This window comes from Salvelinus fontinalis, chromosome 16, assembly GCF_029448725.1.
Source record: "Salvelinus fontinalis isolate EN_2023a chromosome 16, ASM2944872v1, whole genome shotgun sequence".
NCBI classification, from domain to species: domain Eukaryota; kingdom Metazoa; phylum Chordata; class Actinopteri; order Salmoniformes; family Salmonidae; genus Salvelinus; species Salvelinus fontinalis.
This window is the reverse complement of record NC_074680.1, coordinates 20,230,745-20,252,735: the sequence shown is the minus strand read 5'-3', so window position 1 is coordinate 20,252,735 and position 21,991 is coordinate 20,230,745. Positions and strand designations below refer to the sequence as shown.

General features: G+C 43.5%; 1 protein-coding gene across 7 annotated transcripts in view; it reads left to right on the top strand.

Annotated features, from left to right (window-relative positions):
* LOC129812788 (bromodomain adjacent to zinc finger domain protein 1A-like) overlaps positions 1 to 21,991 on the top strand; it is a 37,934-nt gene that overhangs the window by 8,278 nt on the left and 7,665 nt on the right. For 3 of the 7 annotated variants that reach the window (XM_055864658.1, XM_055864659.1, XM_055864657.1), the window contains exons 4-23: positions 2,764 to 2,916; positions 3,091 to 3,189; positions 3,317 to 3,404; positions 5,266 to 5,400; positions 5,660 to 5,714; positions 5,867 to 6,027; positions 6,154 to 6,249; positions 6,528 to 6,666; positions 6,842 to 6,988; positions 7,214 to 7,309; positions 7,418 to 7,642; positions 8,130 to 8,549; positions 8,710 to 9,273; positions 9,533 to 9,708; positions 10,265 to 10,407; positions 12,962 to 13,131; positions 18,962 to 19,033; positions 20,366 to 20,440; positions 20,585 to 20,832; positions 21,121 to 21,281. In XM_055864658.1, the coding sequence (XP_055720633.1) occupies positions 2,764 to 2,916; positions 3,091 to 3,189; positions 3,317 to 3,404; positions 5,266 to 5,400; positions 5,660 to 5,714; positions 5,867 to 6,027; positions 6,154 to 6,249; positions 6,528 to 6,666; positions 6,842 to 6,988; positions 7,214 to 7,309; positions 7,418 to 7,642; positions 8,130 to 8,549; positions 8,710 to 9,273; positions 9,533 to 9,708; positions 10,265 to 10,407; positions 12,962 to 13,131; positions 18,962 to 19,033; positions 20,366 to 20,440; positions 20,585 to 20,832; positions 21,121 to 21,281 (3,423 nt within the window). The remainder of the gene's footprint in view (positions 1 to 2,763; positions 2,917 to 3,090; positions 3,190 to 3,316; positions 3,405 to 5,265; positions 5,401 to 5,659; positions 5,715 to 5,866; positions 6,028 to 6,153; positions 6,250 to 6,527; positions 6,667 to 6,841; positions 6,989 to 7,213; positions 7,310 to 7,417; positions 7,643 to 8,129; positions 8,550 to 8,709; positions 9,274 to 9,532; positions 9,709 to 10,264; positions 10,408 to 12,961; positions 13,132 to 18,961; positions 19,034 to 20,365; positions 20,441 to 20,584; positions 20,833 to 21,120; positions 21,282 to 21,991) is intronic. The other 4 variants (XM_055864660.1, XM_055864663.1, XM_055864661.1 and 1 more) reach the window with 4 other exon arrangements.

The window sequence follows — 21,991 nt, the reverse complement described above, 5'->3', positions numbered from 1 at the left end:
TTGTGAAGATGCTGGAGGAAACGGGTACAAAAGTATCTATATCCACAGTAAAACGAGTCCTATATCGACATAACCGGAAAGGCCGCTTAGCAAGGAAGAAGCCACTGCTCCAAAACCACCATATAAAAGCCAGACTATGGTTTGCAACTGCACATGGGGACAATATTGTACTTTTGGAGAAATGTCCTCTGGTCTGATGAGACAACAATAGAACTGTTTGGCCATAATGCCCATCGTTATGTTTGGAGGAAAAAGAGGGATGCTTGCAAGCCGGAGAACACCATCCCAACCGTGAAGCACGGGGATGGCAGCATCATGTTGTAGGGGTGCTTTGCTGCAGGAGGGACTGGTGCACTTCATAGAAATGATTGCATCATGAGGGAGGAAATTGTGGCTATATTGAAGCAACATCTCAAGACAATAGTCAGGAAGTTAAAGCTTGTTCGCAAATGGGTCTTCCAAATGGACAATGACCCAAAGCATACTTCCAAAGTTGTGCAAAATGGCTTAAGGACAGCAAAGTCAAGGTATTGGAGTGGCCATCACAAAGCTCTGACCTCAAACCCATAGAAAATCTTTGGGCAGAACTGAAAGCGTATGCGAGCAAGGAGGCCTGCAAACCTGACTCAGTTACACCAGCTCTGTCAGGAGGAATGGGCCAAAATTCACACATTGTGGGAAGCTTGTGGAAGGCTACCTGACACGTTTGACCCAAGTGAAACAATATAAAGGCAGTGCTACCAAATACAAATTGAGTGTATGTAAACTTCTGACCCACCGGGAATGTGATGAAAGAAATTATGCTGAAATAAATAATTCTCTATTCTGACATTTCACATTCTTAAAGTGCTGATCCTAACTGACCTAAGACAGGGAATTTTTACAAGGATTAAATGTCAGGAATTGTGAAACTGAGTTGAAATGTATTTGGCTAAGGTGTATGTCAACTTCTGACTTCAACTGTGTGTGTTTTTGCTCCCATTGTTCTCACCAATTGCTGGTTATGACGTTGCAACTCCTCAATGGGCTCGGGAGAGGCGACGGTCGAGACATGCAAACATAACCGCCTATCCGCCTGCTTCACACTGCTCACTTTACCCGGAAGTCAGCGGAGGGCTCCGTATAGCTCCGCATTGACATGATTGGTTGACAGTAGGTGGGGGCGGTAAGATCCTGTTTAACTTCTTATGGCTGCATCCCGCTACCGGGATCGATATGACAGCAGCCAGTGAAAGTGTAGGGCGCCAAATTCAAACAACAGAAATCTCATAATTAAAATTCCTCAAAACATACATGTGTCTTATATCATTTTAACAGTAATCTTGTTGTGAATCCCACCAAAGTGTCCGATTTCAAATATGCTTTTCAGCGAAAGCACTACAAACGATTATGTTAGGTCACCACCAAACCACAATAAGCACAGCCATTTTTCCAGCGAAATATAGCAGTCAGAAAAAGCAGAAATAGAGATAAAATTAATCACTAACCTTTGATTATCTTCATCAGATGACACTCATAGGACTTCATGTTACACAATACATGGATGTTTTGTTTGATAAAGTTCATATTTATATAAAAAAATTCGAGTTTACATTGGCGCGTTACATTCACTAGTTCCAAAAACATCAAGTGATTTTGCATAGCCACATCGTTTCAACAGAAATACTCATCATAAATGTAGATGATAATACAAGTTATACACATGGAATTATAGATATACCTCCTTAATGCAACCGCTGTGTCAATTTCAAAAAAACTTTACGGAAAAAACAACCCATGCAATAATTTGAGATGCGCTCAGAAATATAATAAAATTAGCTGCCATTTTGGAGTCAACAGAAACCAGAAAATACATGATAAATGTTTCCTTACCTTTGAACTTCATCAAAATGCAGTCCTAGGAATCCCAGGTCCACAATAAATGCATAATTTTTCGATAATGTCTGTTATTTATGTCCGATTAACTACTTTGGTTAGTGCGTTTGGTAAACAATTCCAAAGTCACAAAGCACGTCCACTATAACGTGACAATGTCCAAAAGTTCCGTAACAGTCAGTAGAAACATGTCAAACGATGTACTGAATCAATCTTTAGAATGTTGTTAACATACATCTTGAATAACGTTACAACCGGAGAATTAGATTGACTTCAGATGAGCGGTGGAACGGAGGTCCTCCTCATTTGAACGCGCATGGTCAGCTCGTGGCAGTGGTGACTAATTCCTGTCTCCTTCGGCCTCCCTTCACATTAGTCATCAGACAAAGTTCTATTGACTGTTGACATCTAGTGGAAGCCGTGGGAAGTGAAAACTCATCAATATCTCTCTGTAATTTCAATGAGAGCTTGGTTGAAAATCTGCAACCTCAGAAAAAATCCAAAAAGGAAGTGGAACTTCTCAGGTTTTTGCCTGCCATGAGTTCTGTTATACTCACAGACATAATTCAAACAGTTTTAGAAACTTCAGAGTGTTTTCTATCCAATACGAATAATAATATGCATATATTAGAAACTGGGACTGAGGAGCAGGCAGTTTACTATGGGCACCTCTGTGTACCTTTCATCCAAGCTACTCAATACTGCCCCTGCAGCCATAAGAAGTTAAACAAGCTCACTTCCTTGACAACTTCCTTCACAACAGCTCTACTCAACAGCTCTGCTACACAAAGTGGAAGAAGTATAAATGCCCTGACTTCTGTAGAGGCCGTATCGCCGTAAGTACTGTGTTTTTCAATCAATTGAAATGTGTTTGAATATTTCCTACAGGCAGTTATGTGAAATCCTGGATGTGCAGTCTCCCCACCATTCCAACGGGCTGGTCAATGGGCATGCCAAACTTCAGATGGAGGGGGACTTCATCGTCATCAGTGACAGTGAGGAGGACGACACTCCTAAAAGCCCCAAATCAAAGGCCAATGGGTCAGTCTGTAAGCCAAGCTATTCAGAGCTGCATCCTATTCCCTATGATCAAAAGTAGTGCACTTTTTAGGGACTAGGGTGCCATTGATCATGCACACCAAGTCTTTGCCCCTGTTTAGTTTCTTTGTTAGCATGGATTAATACCTTTCTGTTCCCCCCTTGTCATGTTTAAAGCAAGAAAATGAAATCTGTCAACCCGTCTGTGTTCAAGTACAAAGTACGGCCCATCAAGGAAGGCAGTGTTCCCATATTCACCAAGGCTGGCCAGATGAGGTGAGACTAACCTACTAACTAACAATTTTCTGTTGGCTTGCATTGTTCTTATTCAACAGTTAATCCCCTCTGACTTTTTAAACGGAACCACTAACCGTTTTTCCTGTCTCTTGCTCGCTTATTTTAGCCGTAAGAAGAACACGTTTTCACGAGACAGACTAAAGCTGCTGCTCAAACAGCACTGTGAACCACAGAACGGAGTCGTTATGATCAAGGTATTAAGATTGATCTTTAAAGTATTATGAAATATGCCCGCTGGTGTGAGTGTGCCTTTTTAAGCAAAAACTCTAAGAATCTTGTGGCCATTTCAATCAAGTAGGGCTGTCCCCGACTAGAGAACCTTGGTCAACCAAAATGTGTCTGTTCTTTCGACCAATCGATTTGTAAATGTTAAATGTGTATTTTTCCATATAGACAGACCCTATGTGTTTTTTAAATAAAATCCACTGTATGCATTGAGCTTATCTGATGCTTTAAGCTTACTGTTCGATGAAATAACACAGAAATGACTCGAAGGAGCCAGAGCTCTAGATGACCCAACCATTCTCTTCAAACTACTGCTGGCTTTTGCAGTGTCATTACTCTCCTGAAGTTGCTTATAATGGGCTATACGAGGAGTCGGCAACCTTTCTCGTGTGGAATGCCAATTTCTTACCAATTCTACCAATAACTGGCACGCAGATGTTTTTCATATTAACATTTTTGTGTAACAGTTTCATTTATAATAAGTCTTCATATCTCAATCATTGTCATGTGATTTAATAAAAATACACTGCTCAAAAAAATAAAGGGAACACTTAAACAACACAATGTAACTCCAAGTTAATCACACTTTTGTGAAATCAAACTGTCCACTTAGGAAGCAACACTGATTGACAATAAATTGCACATGCTGTTGTGCAAATGGAATAGACAAAAGGTGGAAATTATAGGCAATTAGCAAGACACCCTCAATAAAGGAGTGATTCTGCAGGTGGTGACCACTTCTCAGTTCCTATGCTTCCTGGCTGATGTTTTGGTCACTTTTGAATGCTGGCGGAGCTCTCCCTCTAGTGGTAGCATGAGACGGAGTCTACAACCCACACAAGTGGCTCAGGTAGTGCAGCTCATCCAGGATGGCACATCAATGCGAGCTGTGGCAAAAAGGTTTGCTGTGTCTGTCAGCGTAGTGTCCAGAGCATGGAGGCGCTACCAGGAGACAGGCCAGTACATCAGGAGACGTGGAGGAGGCCGTAGGAGGGCAACAACCCAGCAGCAGGACCGCTACCTCCGCCTTTGTGCAAGGAGGAGCACTGCCAGAGCCCTGCAAAATGACCTCCAGCAGGCCACAAATGTGCATGTGTCTGCTCAAACGGTCAGAAACAGACTCCATGAGGGTGGTATGAGGGCCCGACGGGCCCTCATACCATGTTTTGCCTATAATTATTTTGCCTATAAATACCATGTTTTTCAGTGGCAGGGACTGAGCGATTGAGGCAAAGATGAACGGGACAAGTCTCAATGTCCTTAAGTGGCCCAGCCAGAGCCCGGACTTGAACCTGATCGAACATCTGGAGAGACCTGAAATAGTTGTGCTGCGACTCTTCCCATCCAACCTGACACAGCTTGAGAGGATCTGTAGAGAAGAATGGGAGAAAATTGTTGCGGTTACCTAAGAAGCTTATAGCGGTTATCCAAGAAGACTCAAGGCTGTAATCACTGCCAAAGATGCTTCAGCAAAGTACTGAGGGAAACGTCTGAATACTTATGTAAATGTGATATTTCAGTTTAATTTTTAATACATTTGCAAAGATTTCTTAACCTGTTTTTGCTTTGTCATCGTGGGTTATTGTGTGTCAGTTGAGGGGAATTAAAAATATATATATATATTTTAGAATAAGGCTGTAATGTAACAATGTGGGAAAAGTCTAAGGGTCTGAATACTTCCCGGTGTGTGTGCGCGCTACTGCTTGATGACAACAACAAAAAATTTGTCAACCAACAGCCTGTCGACTAATTTGGGTCAGCCCTAGAATCAAGTAACTGTCATTTTGCGCTAGTGTTGTTGCCAACAGTTTATTTGTGTTTCATGCTTAGGCATCAACTGTTGCTAAGTACAAGTTGGCAGAACAGCACTTCTCCCAGTTTTTCCCTGACCAGCCGCCTGTGTTCGTCTTCAGTCCTCCTCCTAAAGGGCGGAGCAGGCCCAAGAATGACTCTTCTCCTCTAGAGGTGAGGATTGGCACTGTAGTTGTCCCAAGTGGCCCTATAGGCCCTGGTCAAGTCGTACACTGTATAGGGAATAGGGTGCCATTTGGGACACATCCCATATGTACACCCTTTGTTATAACATCTTCGCTGAGTAATCATAACAATCTTATTATATTGTAATACTAACTTTTTGTGACTTCCACCATGAATTTGCTCAGTACGACTTGTGAAGCATTTTAAGAGACGATTGCGTTTTGATTATTTATTTCCTTTACTGAAGGCAGCAGAGGAAAAGCTTCGTCTGATGCAGCAGAAAGAGGAGATGATGGCTACGGGTGAGTCCAGTAGATTTGTTGGATATTAGTAGATAATTGTACGAATGATCCCATGGTTTGGCTGCCACATTTAATCTATATATCAAGAATGGTGACTTTCACAGCATTAAAACAATATGCGTTTGTTTATGCAATAAATCTGTCATGTTCAGCACATGAAAAGGCCAATCGGGAGAGGGAAGATGACCTGGGGGCCAAAAAGAAAGAGAGGGAGGACAAAGAAAAGAAGAGGGAAGAGATGAAAAAGATCTTTGAAGAGGAGAAGCAGAGGAGGAAAGAGGAGAAAGAACGCATGAAAGTGGAAAAGGAAAAAGTACGTTACGATTAATGTAATTTTTGATCGATGTCACTGGGTTTTTAATTTACATTTGTACACCATACAACGTCTCGGATCACTTAATATAGATTATACTGTATGTATCGTTATACTATATTACAGGAGAGAGAGAAGCTGAAGGAGGAGAAGAAGAAATATGCAGAGAGACTAAAGATCTGGAGCAAACCGAGAGAAGACATGGAGTGTGACGACCTGAAGGTGAGCAGCCCCAACCTTGGCTAGTTTTTGTTTGGCCTCATCCTCCATAATTGAAACGCTTACTTTTTCTAATTGATACAAGAAAGTTGGTGCTGTATAGGCAACTTCTGTGTTCGATATGAGTTGGCTATACAGCAGAAACACATCTGTGACCATGTTAGCCTTTTGTGTTTTAAGACACAACGGTTGTGGAACATTGTCCTAAATGGGATCTCTAAGTTGGTAAGTAAAGTTAGCATGTTTTGGCCTCTGACTATCCTCCATGGAATCATGTCCAGGATCTCCCAGCCCCTGTCCCGGTGGAGACCCGTCTGCCTGCAGAGCTGTTCGGAGATGCTCTCATGGTGCTGGAGTTCCTCAAAGCCTTCGGAGAGCTCTTTGACCTCAAGGACGAGTTCCCAGAAGGCCTCACACTCGGTGAGAAACACTAGCAAAACATTGTAAAAATACAATCACTGGTTCTACAACTTTAGGTTTAACACCCATGTTTGATATTAGAATATAGTTAATTGTGTGAAAGTACAGTGACAGTCTGGTTTAGTGTGTGTTGTCAGGAGTTTTCTGACTGTTGGGCCTTGTCTGTGTGTTCCAGAGGTTCTGGAGGAGGCCCTGGTGGGGTCGGACCCCGAGGGGCCACTTTGTGAGCTGCTCTTCTTCTTCCTGTCGGCCATCTTCCAGGCCCTGGCTGAGGAGCAGGAGGAGGTGGCCCGTGACCAGGTGGCGGAGGTTGATGCCAAAGGTAGGGACAGAAACGGGCCCCGACAACGCTTGTTTACTGTCAACACCCTGTTTAGTCTACTTAACCCATCCTGATTGGTCACCAAATATACTTTGGTAGTGAGCAATACAAAGTTATCAATTGGTGACATTTCACCCAGGCTGTAGGATTGACAGACTAATGACAAGGTTTAGCATATTGCAAAATATATTAGTTTGTCAGTGTGTGAATCTTCCTTGTTGTCAGATCTGAGTGAGGCTCTGGATGATGATGCGGACCCCACCCAGTCGGCCATCAGTGCTGTGGCTTCCCTGGCTGCTGCCTGGCCTCAGCTGCACCAAGGTGAGAGAAGGACTACAATCTTTAATATAGTCAATGTTCATATACAACCACTCGCATATTTGTTTATTTTGTACTGAGAGCCTGACTCTTCAGTGCATGTCTCCGTAGGCTGCAGTCTGAAGCAGTTGGACCTGGACAGCTGTACTCTGTCAGAGATCCTGAGGCTGCACATCCTGGCATCGGGGGCTGACTGCAACTCTGCCAACGCCAAGTTCCGCTACCAGAAACGTGGAGGATTCGGCTCTACAGACGACCCCTGTGTTGAGCTAAGGCTGGCCAACCCTGGGTTGGTCAAGAGGCTGTCCTGCACTGCTGTCTACGACCTGCTGCCAGGTGACACACACACACACACACACACACACACACACACACACACACACACACACACACACACACACACACACAGCCTCTTCAGGTTGTTGCTTAAGGAAAGAAGCAGAACTGAAGAAGCTATCCCTTTTTCTTTATGTGCCCCCAAGTGTTCAGATGTAGGCTACTAGTAAAGTTATCAGGCCTGCCAATCAGACTCAGGAAGAAAACAAGTTTCCTAGTAATATGGGTCATATCTGGTTCACTGTTTGGTCTAGAAACACGCTATTTAAGCTGTAGTAATGGTACAGCCACGGAGTTGAAGACTATGCAAACTTTTTTTCTCTCTAGGGTTCCTGGAAACAACGGTAGAGCGACGCTTAATCATTACAACATATCTGGCTTTTATTAGAATTCCAGTTATCACTCAAATTGTCACACTTCAGAGCCATGCTCGGGAATATGTACTGTTTATCGAATTGAGTGTAATTTGTCTGGTGTTCTGTCCCAGGTGAGAAGCTGAAGATCCTCCATGCGTTGTGTGGTAAGCTGCTGACTCTAGTGTCTACCAGGGACTTCATAGAGGACAGCGCTGACGAGCAGAGACAGGCCAAGCAGGAGCTCAGGGAACTGAAGGCTGAGCAGCACCGCAAAGAGAGGGAAGAGGCTGCAATCAGAGTACGGATAAGGAAGGAGGAGAAGTTAAAAGAACAGGAGATGAAATTGAAAGAGCTGCAAGAGAAACATGCAAAGCTGATGGAAGGAAGAAACGGCGACATGAAAACTGAAGAGATGAACACCAGCACTGAGAGCCTGAAGGAGGAACATCAGACTGAAGATGAGGAGGAGCAGACGATCAACAGGACTAGGAAGAGTAATAGCCTTCAGTCCTCTTGGCATACTGCTAGCAATCATAGAAAGCGTTCACATGGTGTGACTCGATCAATTGTTGCGCATAACAATAGAAAGTACATTTTGCAATGGAAATGTTCTATATTCTGTAGTCCAGTTCTATATGCATCGTCAAATATTTTCACCTCTGGTTAGTACCATATTGCCATTGTAACACAACCCTTTGATTTCACCCTTAGTGATGGGCAGCAATCTAGGCTGCTTCTCCTTGAAAGAGGTGAGCGCTGAGCAGCAGCCGAGGGAGAAGGATCTCCAGGAGCGCATCCAGAAGGTTGCAGCCTGCACTTATATCCTCCCCCTGGGGCGCGACCGCCTATACCGTCGTTACTGGCTCTTCCCCTCCACATCTGCCCTCTTCGTGGAGGATGACTATTTCGGCCTGACTGAGGACATGCTGGATCCCCAGGAACCGACCTCTGAACAGGAGCCAGCCAAGGCTGGGGAGATGGAGGTGTCTCAGAACGAGGCAGGAGAACCAGAGGACCTCTCCCAGACAGGCTCTACCCCAGACCCCGACTCCAAACCCATCCTCCCAGCCCCCGTCCAGAGCAGCTCTGCTCCCCCAGTGAACCGTCCTAACCACTGGGCCTTCTACAGCAGTCCCCAGGAGGTGGAGGCACTGATCGAGGCCCTGAATCCACGGGGTCACAGGGAGAGCACCCTGAAGGAGGTCCTGGTGCAGGAGAAGGAACGTATTGCACAGCTCCTCGGTACAGCAACTGCTGACCGCTACCACCAGACAGGTACTAACTACTGCAGTCTACCACACTGGCTAGACTAGAGCAACCTGTTCCAAATGGCAAATCAATAAATTGTATTTATGAATCACTTTTTATTATTTTACATCAATTGTCATCAAGTTGACTATGTTGGTTTGTCTCACTGCACTTCAGCTGACAATCGCTTCAGGAGTGAATGATTGACTGAATGAGAGAGTGGAATATCCCAAACTACTGGACGTTAAGGATACTCACTGTTTTGCCTGTCTTTTTTTCTCTCCAGATATTAAACCAGAGGTTGGTGTTAATAAAGCGGTCTCAGCCAAGTCCAAGGCTGCTTCTGCTCCTCTCCCAGAGGGCACAGCGGCTCCTGCTGAGGACTTCATGGGCAACAGGCTGAGAGACCTGTTGCTAGATATAGAGGACCGCATCTACCAGGGTACACTGGGACAAGTCAAGGTTAGACTACATCTACCAGGGTACACTGGGACAATTCGAGGTTATACTAAATCTACCAGGGTACACAGGGAATAGTCGAGGTTAGACGAGATCTGCCAGGGTACACAGGGAATAGTCGAGGTTAGACTACATCTACCTGGGTACACTGGGACAGTTCAAGGTTAGACTAGATCTGCCAGGGTACACAGGGAATAGTCGAGGTTAGACTAGATCTGCCAGGGTACACATGGGCAAGTTAAGGCTTTGGTTGGGCAATAGCTCTTTCTGATTAATAATTTGTTTTATTTCACGTAGTAATTAAGTTGAGATGCAAAGGCATTACATTTTAGTCATTTAGCATACCATCTTATCCAGAGGGACTTCCATTAGTGCAAATTAGTTCATTCTTATAGTAATGATTAGGTAATTACACTTGGGTAAGATGAGGAATGAGATGGTATGCAGAAGTGCTGTATGTTGAGTCATGAATTGCATCTGAATGCAACAAAAAAACAACTCACAAACTTTAAATACAAACGTAAAAACATGGGTTATTGTCTGATGTCTTGTATGGTAGGTGATGGAGAGGAGTGTATGGAGGAAAGCACTGGAGGAAGGCCACTATGAACTACTGAGCCCTGAGCTGAAGGGGAATGGTGTCACTAAAAGAGAGAACTGTGATGTGGAGAACATGGAAATACATTACTTGAAAAAAAACAGGTAAGTACTGTACAATCACCACACCATAGTCCAGTCTGTCATCTTGTGCACTGACATTAGCTAGCTATAATGAATATGGTTTAGGGATGTAAATGTTAAAACAAAGTTGGGAACCGAACTGAACCCCCCACATAATTAAAATCAGTGTGGTTGTCACAGCATTATTTTCTGTGTTATAGCCTAACTAGACTATATGGTTATAAAGGCTTGGGGAAAGTCGTGTAATTTAAATAAAACCAGAGGAAGAGGAACTTTAGGCAACAAGGTGAATTTGCGGGACAATTCCGAGATGTAGATTACCAAGACGTATGCTCATGCCTGCCCAGCCTCTCTCACCCTGCCTGCTCTTTCTCTTTGCTACTGACGAGTGTTCAGTCTTTGGTATGCTGCATGTAGAATATCCTAGCTTAGGCTATTCATGGGACCGAGATGGAGGTACAGTATCTTCAGGCCAGTCTTTCGAGCACGGGGTTGGCGTATTTTCGTTGCTGAGTGGGTGGGGGTGTGTTTGCCTCATTATATGAAATGATGGTAGGCTACTGGTATAGCCTGTATCGATTAGGCCTACCCTTTTCAGATAGAATGGTATGTGGCTCTTTGAAAGTGCTACTGCATGTCTTTTAGGTTACACTACGGCTTCTAAACGTCAACACGAAACCTTCTCTTATATAAACGGTATTTTACTTGTCTGTAAAGTAACGCTGCTTCTAAAGCGGGACTCACTTCCATCACTAGGCAACCAGAACTGTCAATCCTAACATGCCTGCTGCCTTCCGCGCGGACTGCTCTTTCCTTAAAATACAGGACATCAATCAGCAACCTTTATTGTTGTCAGGGAAACAATATAACATTTATATACCAGCACAGAAGTTTACTGTGCAAAGGTGCAGACGCTTCTAATGCAGCACTTTTAAGTGTTTGGAAGGTTATACATTATCGACATGTTACTGTAGCTGCGTTCTATGTTTTTAAAGGTTCGCGGGAGAGAACTTCATTTCCCGGCCCTAGTGGTCATACGGATGTAATTGGAACATTTAAAGGCTCTGCATGGTCAATCCAATCTCTGCAGTGGCCGTACAGCGTTTACTGCGCTTCGCAGAGCTGTTGTTTGAGGAAGTTATCAAGGAAGTGAGTTTGTTTATATGGCACCTCCCGCCCCCACCTACCGTCAATCAATCATGTCAATATTGACATAAAATTGTATGATTATAATAAATAAAAAGTTTACCGAAAACCGATTAAAATAGCAGTTTAAACGTTAAGAAAAGTTGTCCATTTGTCACATCCCTAATATGGTTACATTGAGTTCAATTATGGTTACATCTGAGAAAAAGGCATAGCCACCAGACACTTAAATGAGTTTTTTTTTTTTTTTTTTTTTCAGTGTATCTTTATTGACTGCCTGAGCTGAGACTGCACAGGATCAGTAAAAAACATATATTTTTTCCCCCCGTGTTACAGGTTTCACTGGTCAGGTTACAGGAGCTGAAGGCTGAGACCAAGAGGTTAGCTAGATATATGGTTACAGTGTGAGTTAGTTGAGAAAAAGCATTCTGTTGACTAACCCTAGTCCATACAAATTTGCGCAACCGCGGCTTTCAAACGAGGCTGCAATGAAAACTAATGGGACTGTAGCGACTGTTGTCATCAAAATCTGGGGTGTGTTGTAGGTTCCTATTCAAGCCTTGATAATGGCTTGGTAAAGCATGGTAATGGCTCGATAGTATTGGAGAGAAGTAGAAAAAAACTGAACCCTCTGACGCTGTACGTTACATTGTGATGTCGTACAGCCCCTCTCCACCAGGTGTAGCCCTTCTCTCACGGATTAAAAACAGGAAAGGGACAGGGTAAGGAGGGATACCTAGTCAATTAACTGAATGTATTCATTTTTTGCGCCATCACTGCAAGCCATCATGACTCTCAAAAGCCGTGACAGCCTCTGTTTACTTCTGAAGATAACTTCAGCGCCGCCCTAAAAACCCAACTCAAATTCAACACAAGCCTTCAAATAGGTATTTAATGACGCATATAAACTCTTTTATAGTGTTTTATTTACATTTTAGAGGTGATAAATTGGACAGGTCGGGTGAAAAAAGCCGTTTCCCCACCCGACATTTAAAAAAAGACCCGACGAAGCTCATTGCCTTCAATCATGCAGAGACGGGCAGCATGAAGGTCTCGTCATTGATTTTGCTGGAAACGGGAGAAATTGTGCTTTACAATGGTATTCATATTACAGTTGACCTGGAAGTATTATGTTTTTTGTGCGCTAAAATAAGGTAAAGTGTAAGTTACAGTGCGATGTACAAAAGTGTATTAGCTAACTATAGGTAACAGACTTGTAAAAATGTGGTGTGGAACTCTTTTTGTCAATGTTTGTAATGGGGAAACTCATGACCCCAAGAACAAGCAACATCTGGTACAATAAGTCATACATTCCACATACCTTCCTGTTTTCTTCATTTTTTTTTATCCCCACAGTATCTTAGACTGTGCTTCCCCAGGAGTCAAAGTTTTTAACACAATCTCTCTCGGTCTTGTCCATGTTGTACAGGTTACAGGTGTCATTGTTCAGGGTACAGGAACTGAAGGGGGAGAGTATGAGCACAGCGCCCACCAGCCCCAACACCCCTCAGATGGTCAACAACACTGTCCACTACCTGGCTCAGGCCCTGGCCCACATCCAACAGGGAATTGAGAGAAAGTTCCTCAAGGCTCCACTAGGTAGGCCAGCAAAACTCCTCCTCGCATTATAACGCCTTCCTGCAAAGAAGAGGAATTGTTCCAATTGGCACCCTAATATCTTTTATAGTGCACTACTTTTGACTAGGGCTCATAGGGAATAGGGTGCCATTTGGTACGCACAGTGTGCACACTTAGATCAATGCTAATTGTAGAAATTTTGAGATCCAGATTGAGACTTTTCCTGGATTAAAAAAATTGTAATTGAGAATCTCTTGAAATGCATTTTAGGCCAAGCTTCTAGTTACAGACGATGTTCCCTCTAAGCTGCAGCTCCCCGGGGGACTGCTGCGCACAAATATCAGCCCACTGAGAGAAGAACAAGATTTAACTTCTTTACTCAACTTTCTAGAGCAGTGGTCACCAACTGGGTGATCTCCAAGGCATTCTTAGTCCATCACAAAACATTTCTGTAAAAAACCCAACGATAAAGCCCTTTTTTTTTTTTTTGTATTCATCACGGGCTGTAGGTGCACCCGCTTCAGCTGCCCTGCGCACCGGGTAGGCCAACTGTTGCCATTTTGAACCATTTCATGTGTCTGAAGGTACAAACTCTGCCTTCCCGGCGGGCCCAGGGAGGCCTACCCGCTAGCCACTCGGAGGGCTTAGATGACCTTGTCTGCAGTAACGTAGCAGGCATAAAAGAAAGCTCCAGCTAAGTTGATACTGTGAGATTTCAAAAATTTTAAAACCATGACTAGAGAGACTATCAATGAATAGAGCAAAGAGCTGCTGTTTTTGAGTGAGTTCATGTTTAAGTTATAAGCCATAAAATGCATCTTCTGCCTATTTCCACTCAGCGCTATAACAAGCACTGCAGCAGTAATGAATGAGTAGGAAGGCTTTAATAAATATATATATATATATTTAACCAGGTAGGCCAGTTAAGAATAAGTTATCATTTACAACTACGACCTGGCCAAGATGGTAAAGCAAAGCAGTGTGACAACAACACAGTTACACATGGGATAAACAAACGTACAGTCAATAACACAACAGAAAAATATATTTACAGTGTGTGCAAATGTAGTAAGATAAGGGAGGTAAGGCAATCTTCCATAGAGGTGAAGTAATTACAATTTAGCAATTAAACACTGGAGTGATAGATGTGCTGATGATGATGTGCAAGTAGAGATACTGGGGTGCAAAAGAGCAAAAATAAATAACAATATGGGGATGAGGTAGTTGGGTGTGCTATTTACAGATGGGCTGTGTACAGTGATCAGTGAGCTGCTCTGACAGCTGATGCTTAAAGTTTGTGAGGGAGATATAAGTCTCCAGCTTCAGAGACTTTTGTAATTCGTTCCCGTCACTGGCAGCAGTGAACTGGAAGGAAAGGCGGCCAAATGAGATGTTGGCTTCGGGGATGACCAGTGAAATATAACTGCTGGAGCATGTGCTACGGGTGGGTGTTGCTATGGTGACCAGTGAGCTGAGACAAGGCGGGCTTTACCTAGCAAAGACCTATAGATGACCTGGAGCCAGTGGGTTTGGCGACGAATATGTAGCGAGGGCTAGCCAACGAGAGCATACAGGTCGCAGTGATGGTGCTTTGGTGACAAAATGGTTGGCACTGTGATAGACTACATCCAGTTTGCTGAGTAGAGTGTTGGGGGCTATTTTGTAAATGACATTGCCGAGGATCGGTAGGATAGTCAGTTTTATGAGGGTATGTTTGGCGGCATGAGTGACGGAGGCTTTGTTGCGAAATCGGAAGCCGAATCTACATTACATTTTGGATTGGAGATGCTTAATGTGAGTCTGGAAGAAGAGTTTACAGTCTAGCCAGACACCTAGGTATTTGTAGTTGTTCACATAATCTAAGTCCGAACCGTCCAGAGTAGTGATGCTAGTCGGGCAGGTGCGGGCAGTGATCGGTTGAAGAGCATGCATTTCTTTTATATAGCATTTAAAAGCAGTTAGAGGCCACGGAAGGAGAGTTATATGGCGTTGAAGCTCGTTTGGAGGTTTGCTAAGTGTCTAAAGAAGGGCCAGATGTATACAGAATGGTGTCATCTGCGTAGAGGTGGATCAGAGAATCACCAGCAGCAAGAGCGACATCATTGACATGCATACATACATGTATACATACGTACATGCGTAGAAAAGAGTCGGCCCGAGATTTGAACCCTGTGGCACCCCCATAGAGACTGCCAGAGGTCTGGACAACAGACCCTCCGATTTGACACACTGAACTCTATTTGAGAAGTAGTTAGTGAACCAGGCGAGGCAGTCATTTGAGAAACCAAGGCTGTTGAGTATGCTGATAAGAATACAGTGATTGACCGAGTTGAAAGCCTTGGCGAGGTCGATGAATACAGCTGCACAGTATTGTCTCTTATCAATGGCGGTTATGATATTGTTTAGGACCTTGAGCGTGGGTGAGGCGCACCCATGAGCAGCTCAGAAACCAAATTGCATAGTGGAGACTGTACGGGGGATTCAAAATGGTCTATGATTTTGTTAACTTGGCTTTCGAAAATTTTATAAGGGCAGGATGGATATAGGTCTAACAGTTTGGGTCTAGAGTGTTTCCCCTTTGAAGAGGGGGATAGAGGGTCCAGATGATTCTAGCCCAGCTGATTTGTAGGGGTCCAGATTTTGCAGCTCTTTCAGGACATCCGCTGTCTGGATTTGGGTGAAGGGGGGGGGGGGGGCGGGGGGGTGACAGTGTTTCCTAGCGCCTCCTAGTGCAGTGGGCAGCTGGGAGGAGGTGCTCTTATTCTCCATGGACTTTAGTGTCCCAGAACTTTTTGGAAATAGTGCTACAGGATGCAAATTTCTGTTTGAAAAAGCCAGCCTTGGCTTTCCTAAGTGACTGTGTCTATTGGTTCCTAACTTCCCCTGAAAAGTTGCATATCGTGGGGGCTATTCGATGCTAATGCAGAACACCACAGGATGTTTTTGTGGTGGGGCATGCTTATTTACAATGGTGAGGAAAGCACTTTTTAAAGCGCAACCAGGCATCCTCTACTGATGGGATGAGGTCAATATCCTTCCAGGATACCTGGGCCAGGTCAATTAGAAAGGCCTGCTCGCTGAAGTGTTTTAGGGAACGTATGACAGTGATGGTCGTTTGACCGCGGACCCATTATGGACTCAGCCAATGAGGCAGTGATCGCTGAGATCCTTGTTGAAGACAGCAGAGGTGTATTTAGGGGGAAAGTTGGTCAGGATGATAACTATTAGGGTGCCCGTGTTTACGGATTTAGGGTTGTACCTGGTAGGTTCCTTGATAATTTGTGTGAGATTGAGGGCATCTAGTTTAGATTGTAGGACGGCCGGGGTGTTAAGCATATCCCAGTTTAGATCACCAAACAGTACGAACTCTGCCCCCCATCCATCTTCAATCAATTCACATATGGTGTCCAGGGCACAGCTGGGGGCTGAGGAGGGTCTATAACAAGTGGCAACGGTGAGAGACTTGTTTCTGGAAAGCTGGATTTTTAAAAGTAGAAGCTTGAATTGTTTGGGCACAGACTAGGATAGTATGACAGAACTCTGCAGGCTATCTCTGCAGTAGATTGCAACTCCTCCCCCTGGCAGTTCTATCTTGTTGGAAAATGTTGTAGTTTGGGATGGAAATGTCAGGATTTTTGGTGGCCTTCCTTAGCCAGGATTCAGACACGGCTAGGACATCAGGGTTGGCGGAGTGTATCGATAGGCTTGGGTATTTTTTTAACGTCAATATTTTACTTTGTCTGTTCATAGGAGTAACAACATGAATTTGTGCATGAGGCAGAAATAATGTGGTGCGACTCGAGTTTCACCATCAGCTGGAAGATGGTGTCTGTTTTTTTGGTCAGTGGAGGAAAGGGATAGTGGAGTGATGTTGAGAAGCAGACCCTCAGTCTGCTGCGCTCTCCCTCCACTAAGGCTGACCATCATATCCAGGCACCATCCACCCAGTAAAATAAAAAGCAAATTATTTAAAATGTATTTTGTTGTAGGCAGAATGCATCAGAGTAGGATTCTATTGCAATGACACACATGACTCAGCCTGTACTTTATATAGACCAGTGTCGCATAAACTATCAGACCTGCAGTAGGCCTATATGCAAATAGACCATTGCCTTATGGATCTGTGCCATTTACTTTGAACTGGACTGTGTTTACAGCATGAGCGGTCGTGAGTAGATGCGCTTGTTTTGAGATCAAAGCGGAGGCTGCATGTAGCCACGTGTGCCCATTTTGTTCATATCCTTTGCTAGTCAGTGAGTTATTAGCCAAGTTATAGATCATTTGTTGTCAGGAATAGGGGAGTGATTGCTTCCTACAAGAGCACAAAATGTGTACGTTTCCAGGCATCTTTGAAAAGTGAGTCAGGTAAAGTTATTTTATTTTTTATTTTTTTTATCTTAAAGGGACAGTGTTGTATTTTGAAACGGGTTTGAATAAGCTAAGTCGGCAGAGGGTAGCATAATTTGTATGCTTCTTTGTAATAATGGTATGGGAATAATAGTCAGTTTTTAATTTTGTGAAGTGGTTTCTTGCGTCAAACAACAACCACATTTTCAGTCACGTCCTTGTCTGAAGGACAAGTGGATAAACAGGTTAATGTCAAGCCCTGCATGTTTTTTTCATAAGTCTCATGGAATGTAGGCCTACATTGAGCACTTCACATTGGCTGCTACTGTAGGCTGAACGATAGAACAGCTTTTTCCATGTTGAAATGTTATGGGATGCGTTTTCTCCATTGTTTTTGATGGTAGGTCTACATTATGATCAAATAGCCACAGTAGCCAACTTGGCCACTGTTATAACTAACTAAAAGTGGGGACAGCCTCAGTGTTCAAAGTAAACGCACGCTGGAAGTTGGACAGAATTTTCACAACGTTCAAGTCTGCACTCAGCAGCCCTGAAATTTGCTCCGTGACGAAAATGGTCAGAGGCCTTTATCTGAGCATATTTTAACTAGGGCTGAGTAGTTAGTGCTTGAGGTCAGCTCGATTTATTTAAATAATCACTGATTTTGATTGTTTGAGTTGAATTCTGTAACAATAAAACAATTAATACAAGTCCTGTGATGGTAGTGACTGCCCATTACTGCTTATCACCGATTAACCATTTATTCGCATTACTTTAAAATATTTTGTTACATTTATTTTATTTGACTTTATTTAATTACTAGTCATCTCTATAGATCTGCTTCCTATGCTTTCTGACGATCACTATTTTGTAGTTCTTCAAAGTAATAAATAAGGCATACTTTTATGACTGCTGAATGCCAACTATCAGTCACTTACATCATGTATTTTCAGGGAGAGATACCTCGCGAAGCAACAGCTGCTCTCTATATCCCCTCACGATCACGAATTCTTCTTCCTCTTCCATACCAGGCATAAAAGAAACAGACCGGACAAGTAGATGCACAATGGCTTATGGTCATTGTAGGTAGTTTAGCGCATAAAATTAAGAATATTGGCCTGTTGGAAACTACAACTCCCTTCTACATTGCACAGGCTGGATCTGATTCATCTTTAGAGAATGCGCTCATTGAGCTCACATGGGGAAAAAATAGATTTCAAATAATTGAATCGATGTCAGTCAGTTGTTTTAAAAACTGAAAAATAAGACATTTTGGTTAATCTCTTTGGTTAAAACCTTATCTGCCAGCCAGACAGGGAATGAGTGCTACCTGTGATTTAATGTCTGCTGTGAACTGTATTTTTTACACTTTTAACTTGTCATTTGAACAGTTCACGCTTATTTTCTTTTAGGGTTTAGCGCTTTTGATTATGTTTGACGTACAAATTGATATCTTTTGACTGTCATGGCAAAACAGTGCCTCACCTTATTCCCCCTCCAACAGGTGACGAAGACTCTAAAAAGGACCAGAAGGCAAAGAAGAAGGAGAAGAAAGATGAGGATCAACACAGTGAAGGTAAGGATGATAGGAAGCAAGAAAGGCAAAATGAAATCTTGTACTTTTTCCTCTAGCATAGCGGATTTGATGGTCTCACTCAAAAGACTGGTTGTACCCCAATAAAGGTAACCTGAAATTAGATGATAATAATTAATTATATATTTTAAGGGAATTAGTGAGTGATTGCCATTGTTCTGACAGTTTGTTTCCCCTCTGAGTGCGGTGACAGTGGTGGGACTGTTGGCTTATATTGTAGATGATGGAGAGGAGTGTTGCATTCTGTGACCTGTTTCAAGTTTTTTTTGTCACATGCACAAGAAAAGTGAAATGCCTTTCTAGCAAACTCTAAACCAAATAATGTAGTAATCAATGTAGCACTAAAAATAACAAGGTAGAACAAAAACACACGGGAAGGTAAGAAGCTATATGCAGGGATACTGGAGTGTTGGCGGTAGATGTATAGGGCTAAGGTGACTATGTATAGGGGTACGGTGACTAGGCATCAGAATATATGATAAACGGTAGCAGCAGCGTGAGTCCTGTGTAACAATAAAATACAAGGGTGGATCAACTCAGTCAGTGTAGCTATTTAGCAGTCTTATGGCTTGGGGATAGAAGCTGTTCAGTACTCTCTTGGTGTCAGACTTGATGTACCGCTAGCCATGCGGAAGCAGAGAGGACAGTCTGACTTGGGTGGCTGGATTTTCTGGGCCTTCCAGACTGTCTGTCTCTTCCCTCTCTGAACCTCAGACGGTAGGGACGGTGGTCGGGTCTAGGGTTAGGCACGGATATTTGAATATCCAAATGGACGTTAGTGTTTGATTACTTGCGAGAGTATACTTTATTTTTATTTTTTATAAGAGGCCTATTTTTAAGAAATATAATTATCGACGTGACAGTGCTACATACAAGGATAGATCATGACATTTTAATGAAACGAGTTGACAGGTTTTTTGAGTGCGCCCCCATAAAGAAAGATGTAATGGTAGACAACACACTTTTCGTGCGTGTAGCTTATTGTCGGACGATCAAAGCAGCACTACTGTCAGAGGCTCCTTGTGTAGCAAGTGAAGTGGGAGATTTCTAATCGATGCAAAAAGGAATACAAATTACAGAATTAAGTTGGCTAAATGAGAAGTAGTAGGCTGCAATGATTAACCAACAGGTAGGCTGTTTTTTAATATTAATGGATGTGGGGAGTGTAGCAAAATAGCCTTAGTTAATTAGCATTGCTAGCTGGCTAACTTAACTGGGTAGTGTAGTTAGCTAGCTTCTTTAACCTATCGCAGCAACAAGTTTGTCTAACTTGAGCAAATAGGTTTGGCTACTTTCTCTCTCCTTCTGTGTCAGACACACTGGCCTCCGCTCATCTCGCGCCCCTCCCCACCATCTGTGCTGAAACGAGTGCAGCAACACATCATTGCAGTAGGAAAAGTTGTTTCTTTTATACACATCTATTTCGACTATCTGGGTATCTGAAAAAAATTGTGACATCTTAAATGCCCATCCCTTGGTGGTGAATACTACTGTAATAATGTCTGGCTGTATGTCTCTTCTCTCTCTGACCAGACGGTAGTGACAGTGGTCGGGTGGTGAAGACGGTCCAGGAGCGTTGGAGGGAGTCTCTGCTGGGTTGTTCCAGCATGTCCCAGGTCTTCCTCCACCTCTCCACCCTGGAGCGCAGTGTCATTTGGGCCAAGTCCCTGCTCCACGCCCGCTGCAAGGTCTGTCGCAGGAAGGGAGATGCAGAGAACATGCTGCTGTGTGACTGCTGCGACCGAGGACACCACATCCACTGTGTCCGCCCGAAACTCAAGGTAGGATGGATGATGCTTTTCTTCACACATGGCATATGGATACCATGTGTTTCCCCTACAATTTTAATGGCGGGGCAAGCACCCTCTGCCCCCCCCCCCCCCCCCCCCCCTAAAATAATTGGACCTCGATCAATAAAATTGGTATGAAACCTTTTTGAGGTTCATTTGAGGACCCTGTTGTCTTCAAAAGTAACCTGCTGAAAGAGTGTAGTTCCCGGTCGCCTGTAACTCTGCTGTCTACTGTACCGGTGTAATCTAAACCTCTTCTTTGCTCTGTGTTGTTTCCAGGCTGTCCCAGAAGGGGACTGGTTCTGCCCTGAGTGCCATCCCAAACAGCGAGCCAACCGCCTCCCCTCCCGCCAACGGTCCTCTGTCGACTCTGAGGAATTGGCGGAAGAGGAGGACTCTGAGGAAGAAGACTCTGGGGAGGAGACGACAGAGGAGAATAGGTGTGTTCTGAGCGTCACTGTACTTCATTGGGTTGAAAGTAGGCAGACATCGGTTAGTCCATAGGCTGTTGGTTGAACCGAGACTTCTTTAGTCAAGTATTCACAAATTATATATATTTTTGTGGTAGAAAAAACCTGTCTAATTTGCACCTTTCTCAGTGGACTAATCCATTGTGGATGCCGTGGGGATGGCACAGTCCATCACTCCGAGACGTGCTACTGAAGTTGTATATGTTGTTATTACATAAGAACAATGCTGCAACACGAATAAAAATAATATTTATTCTATAACAAATGCGCTTTCTCCTGCGTTGGTGGTCGCAGTCCACGGTTTCGAAATGTAATCTTCAGTGTGCCGTTGAATTGGTGCCTTTCCCTATATGTTGCTATGTGCATAATAGCGAAGTTAACCAGCGTATCGGTGTTGAGAACAATACGGCGTGGCAGCAACGAAGTGAGGAAACGAGCCTTGCCTTAATTGTCTAAGAAAATTTAGGAGAGGAAACCCCAATTGAATTAGGTCTATAATCCAATAGCCTAACTGTTTAATTTGCCTGGCTTTATAAAGCCATATATACAGTTTAAGTCTGAAGTTTACATACACCTTAGACAAATACATTTAAACTCAGTTTTTCACAATTCCTGACATTGAATCCTAGTAAAACTTCCCTGTCTTAGGGCAGTTAGGATCACCACTTTATTTTCAGAAT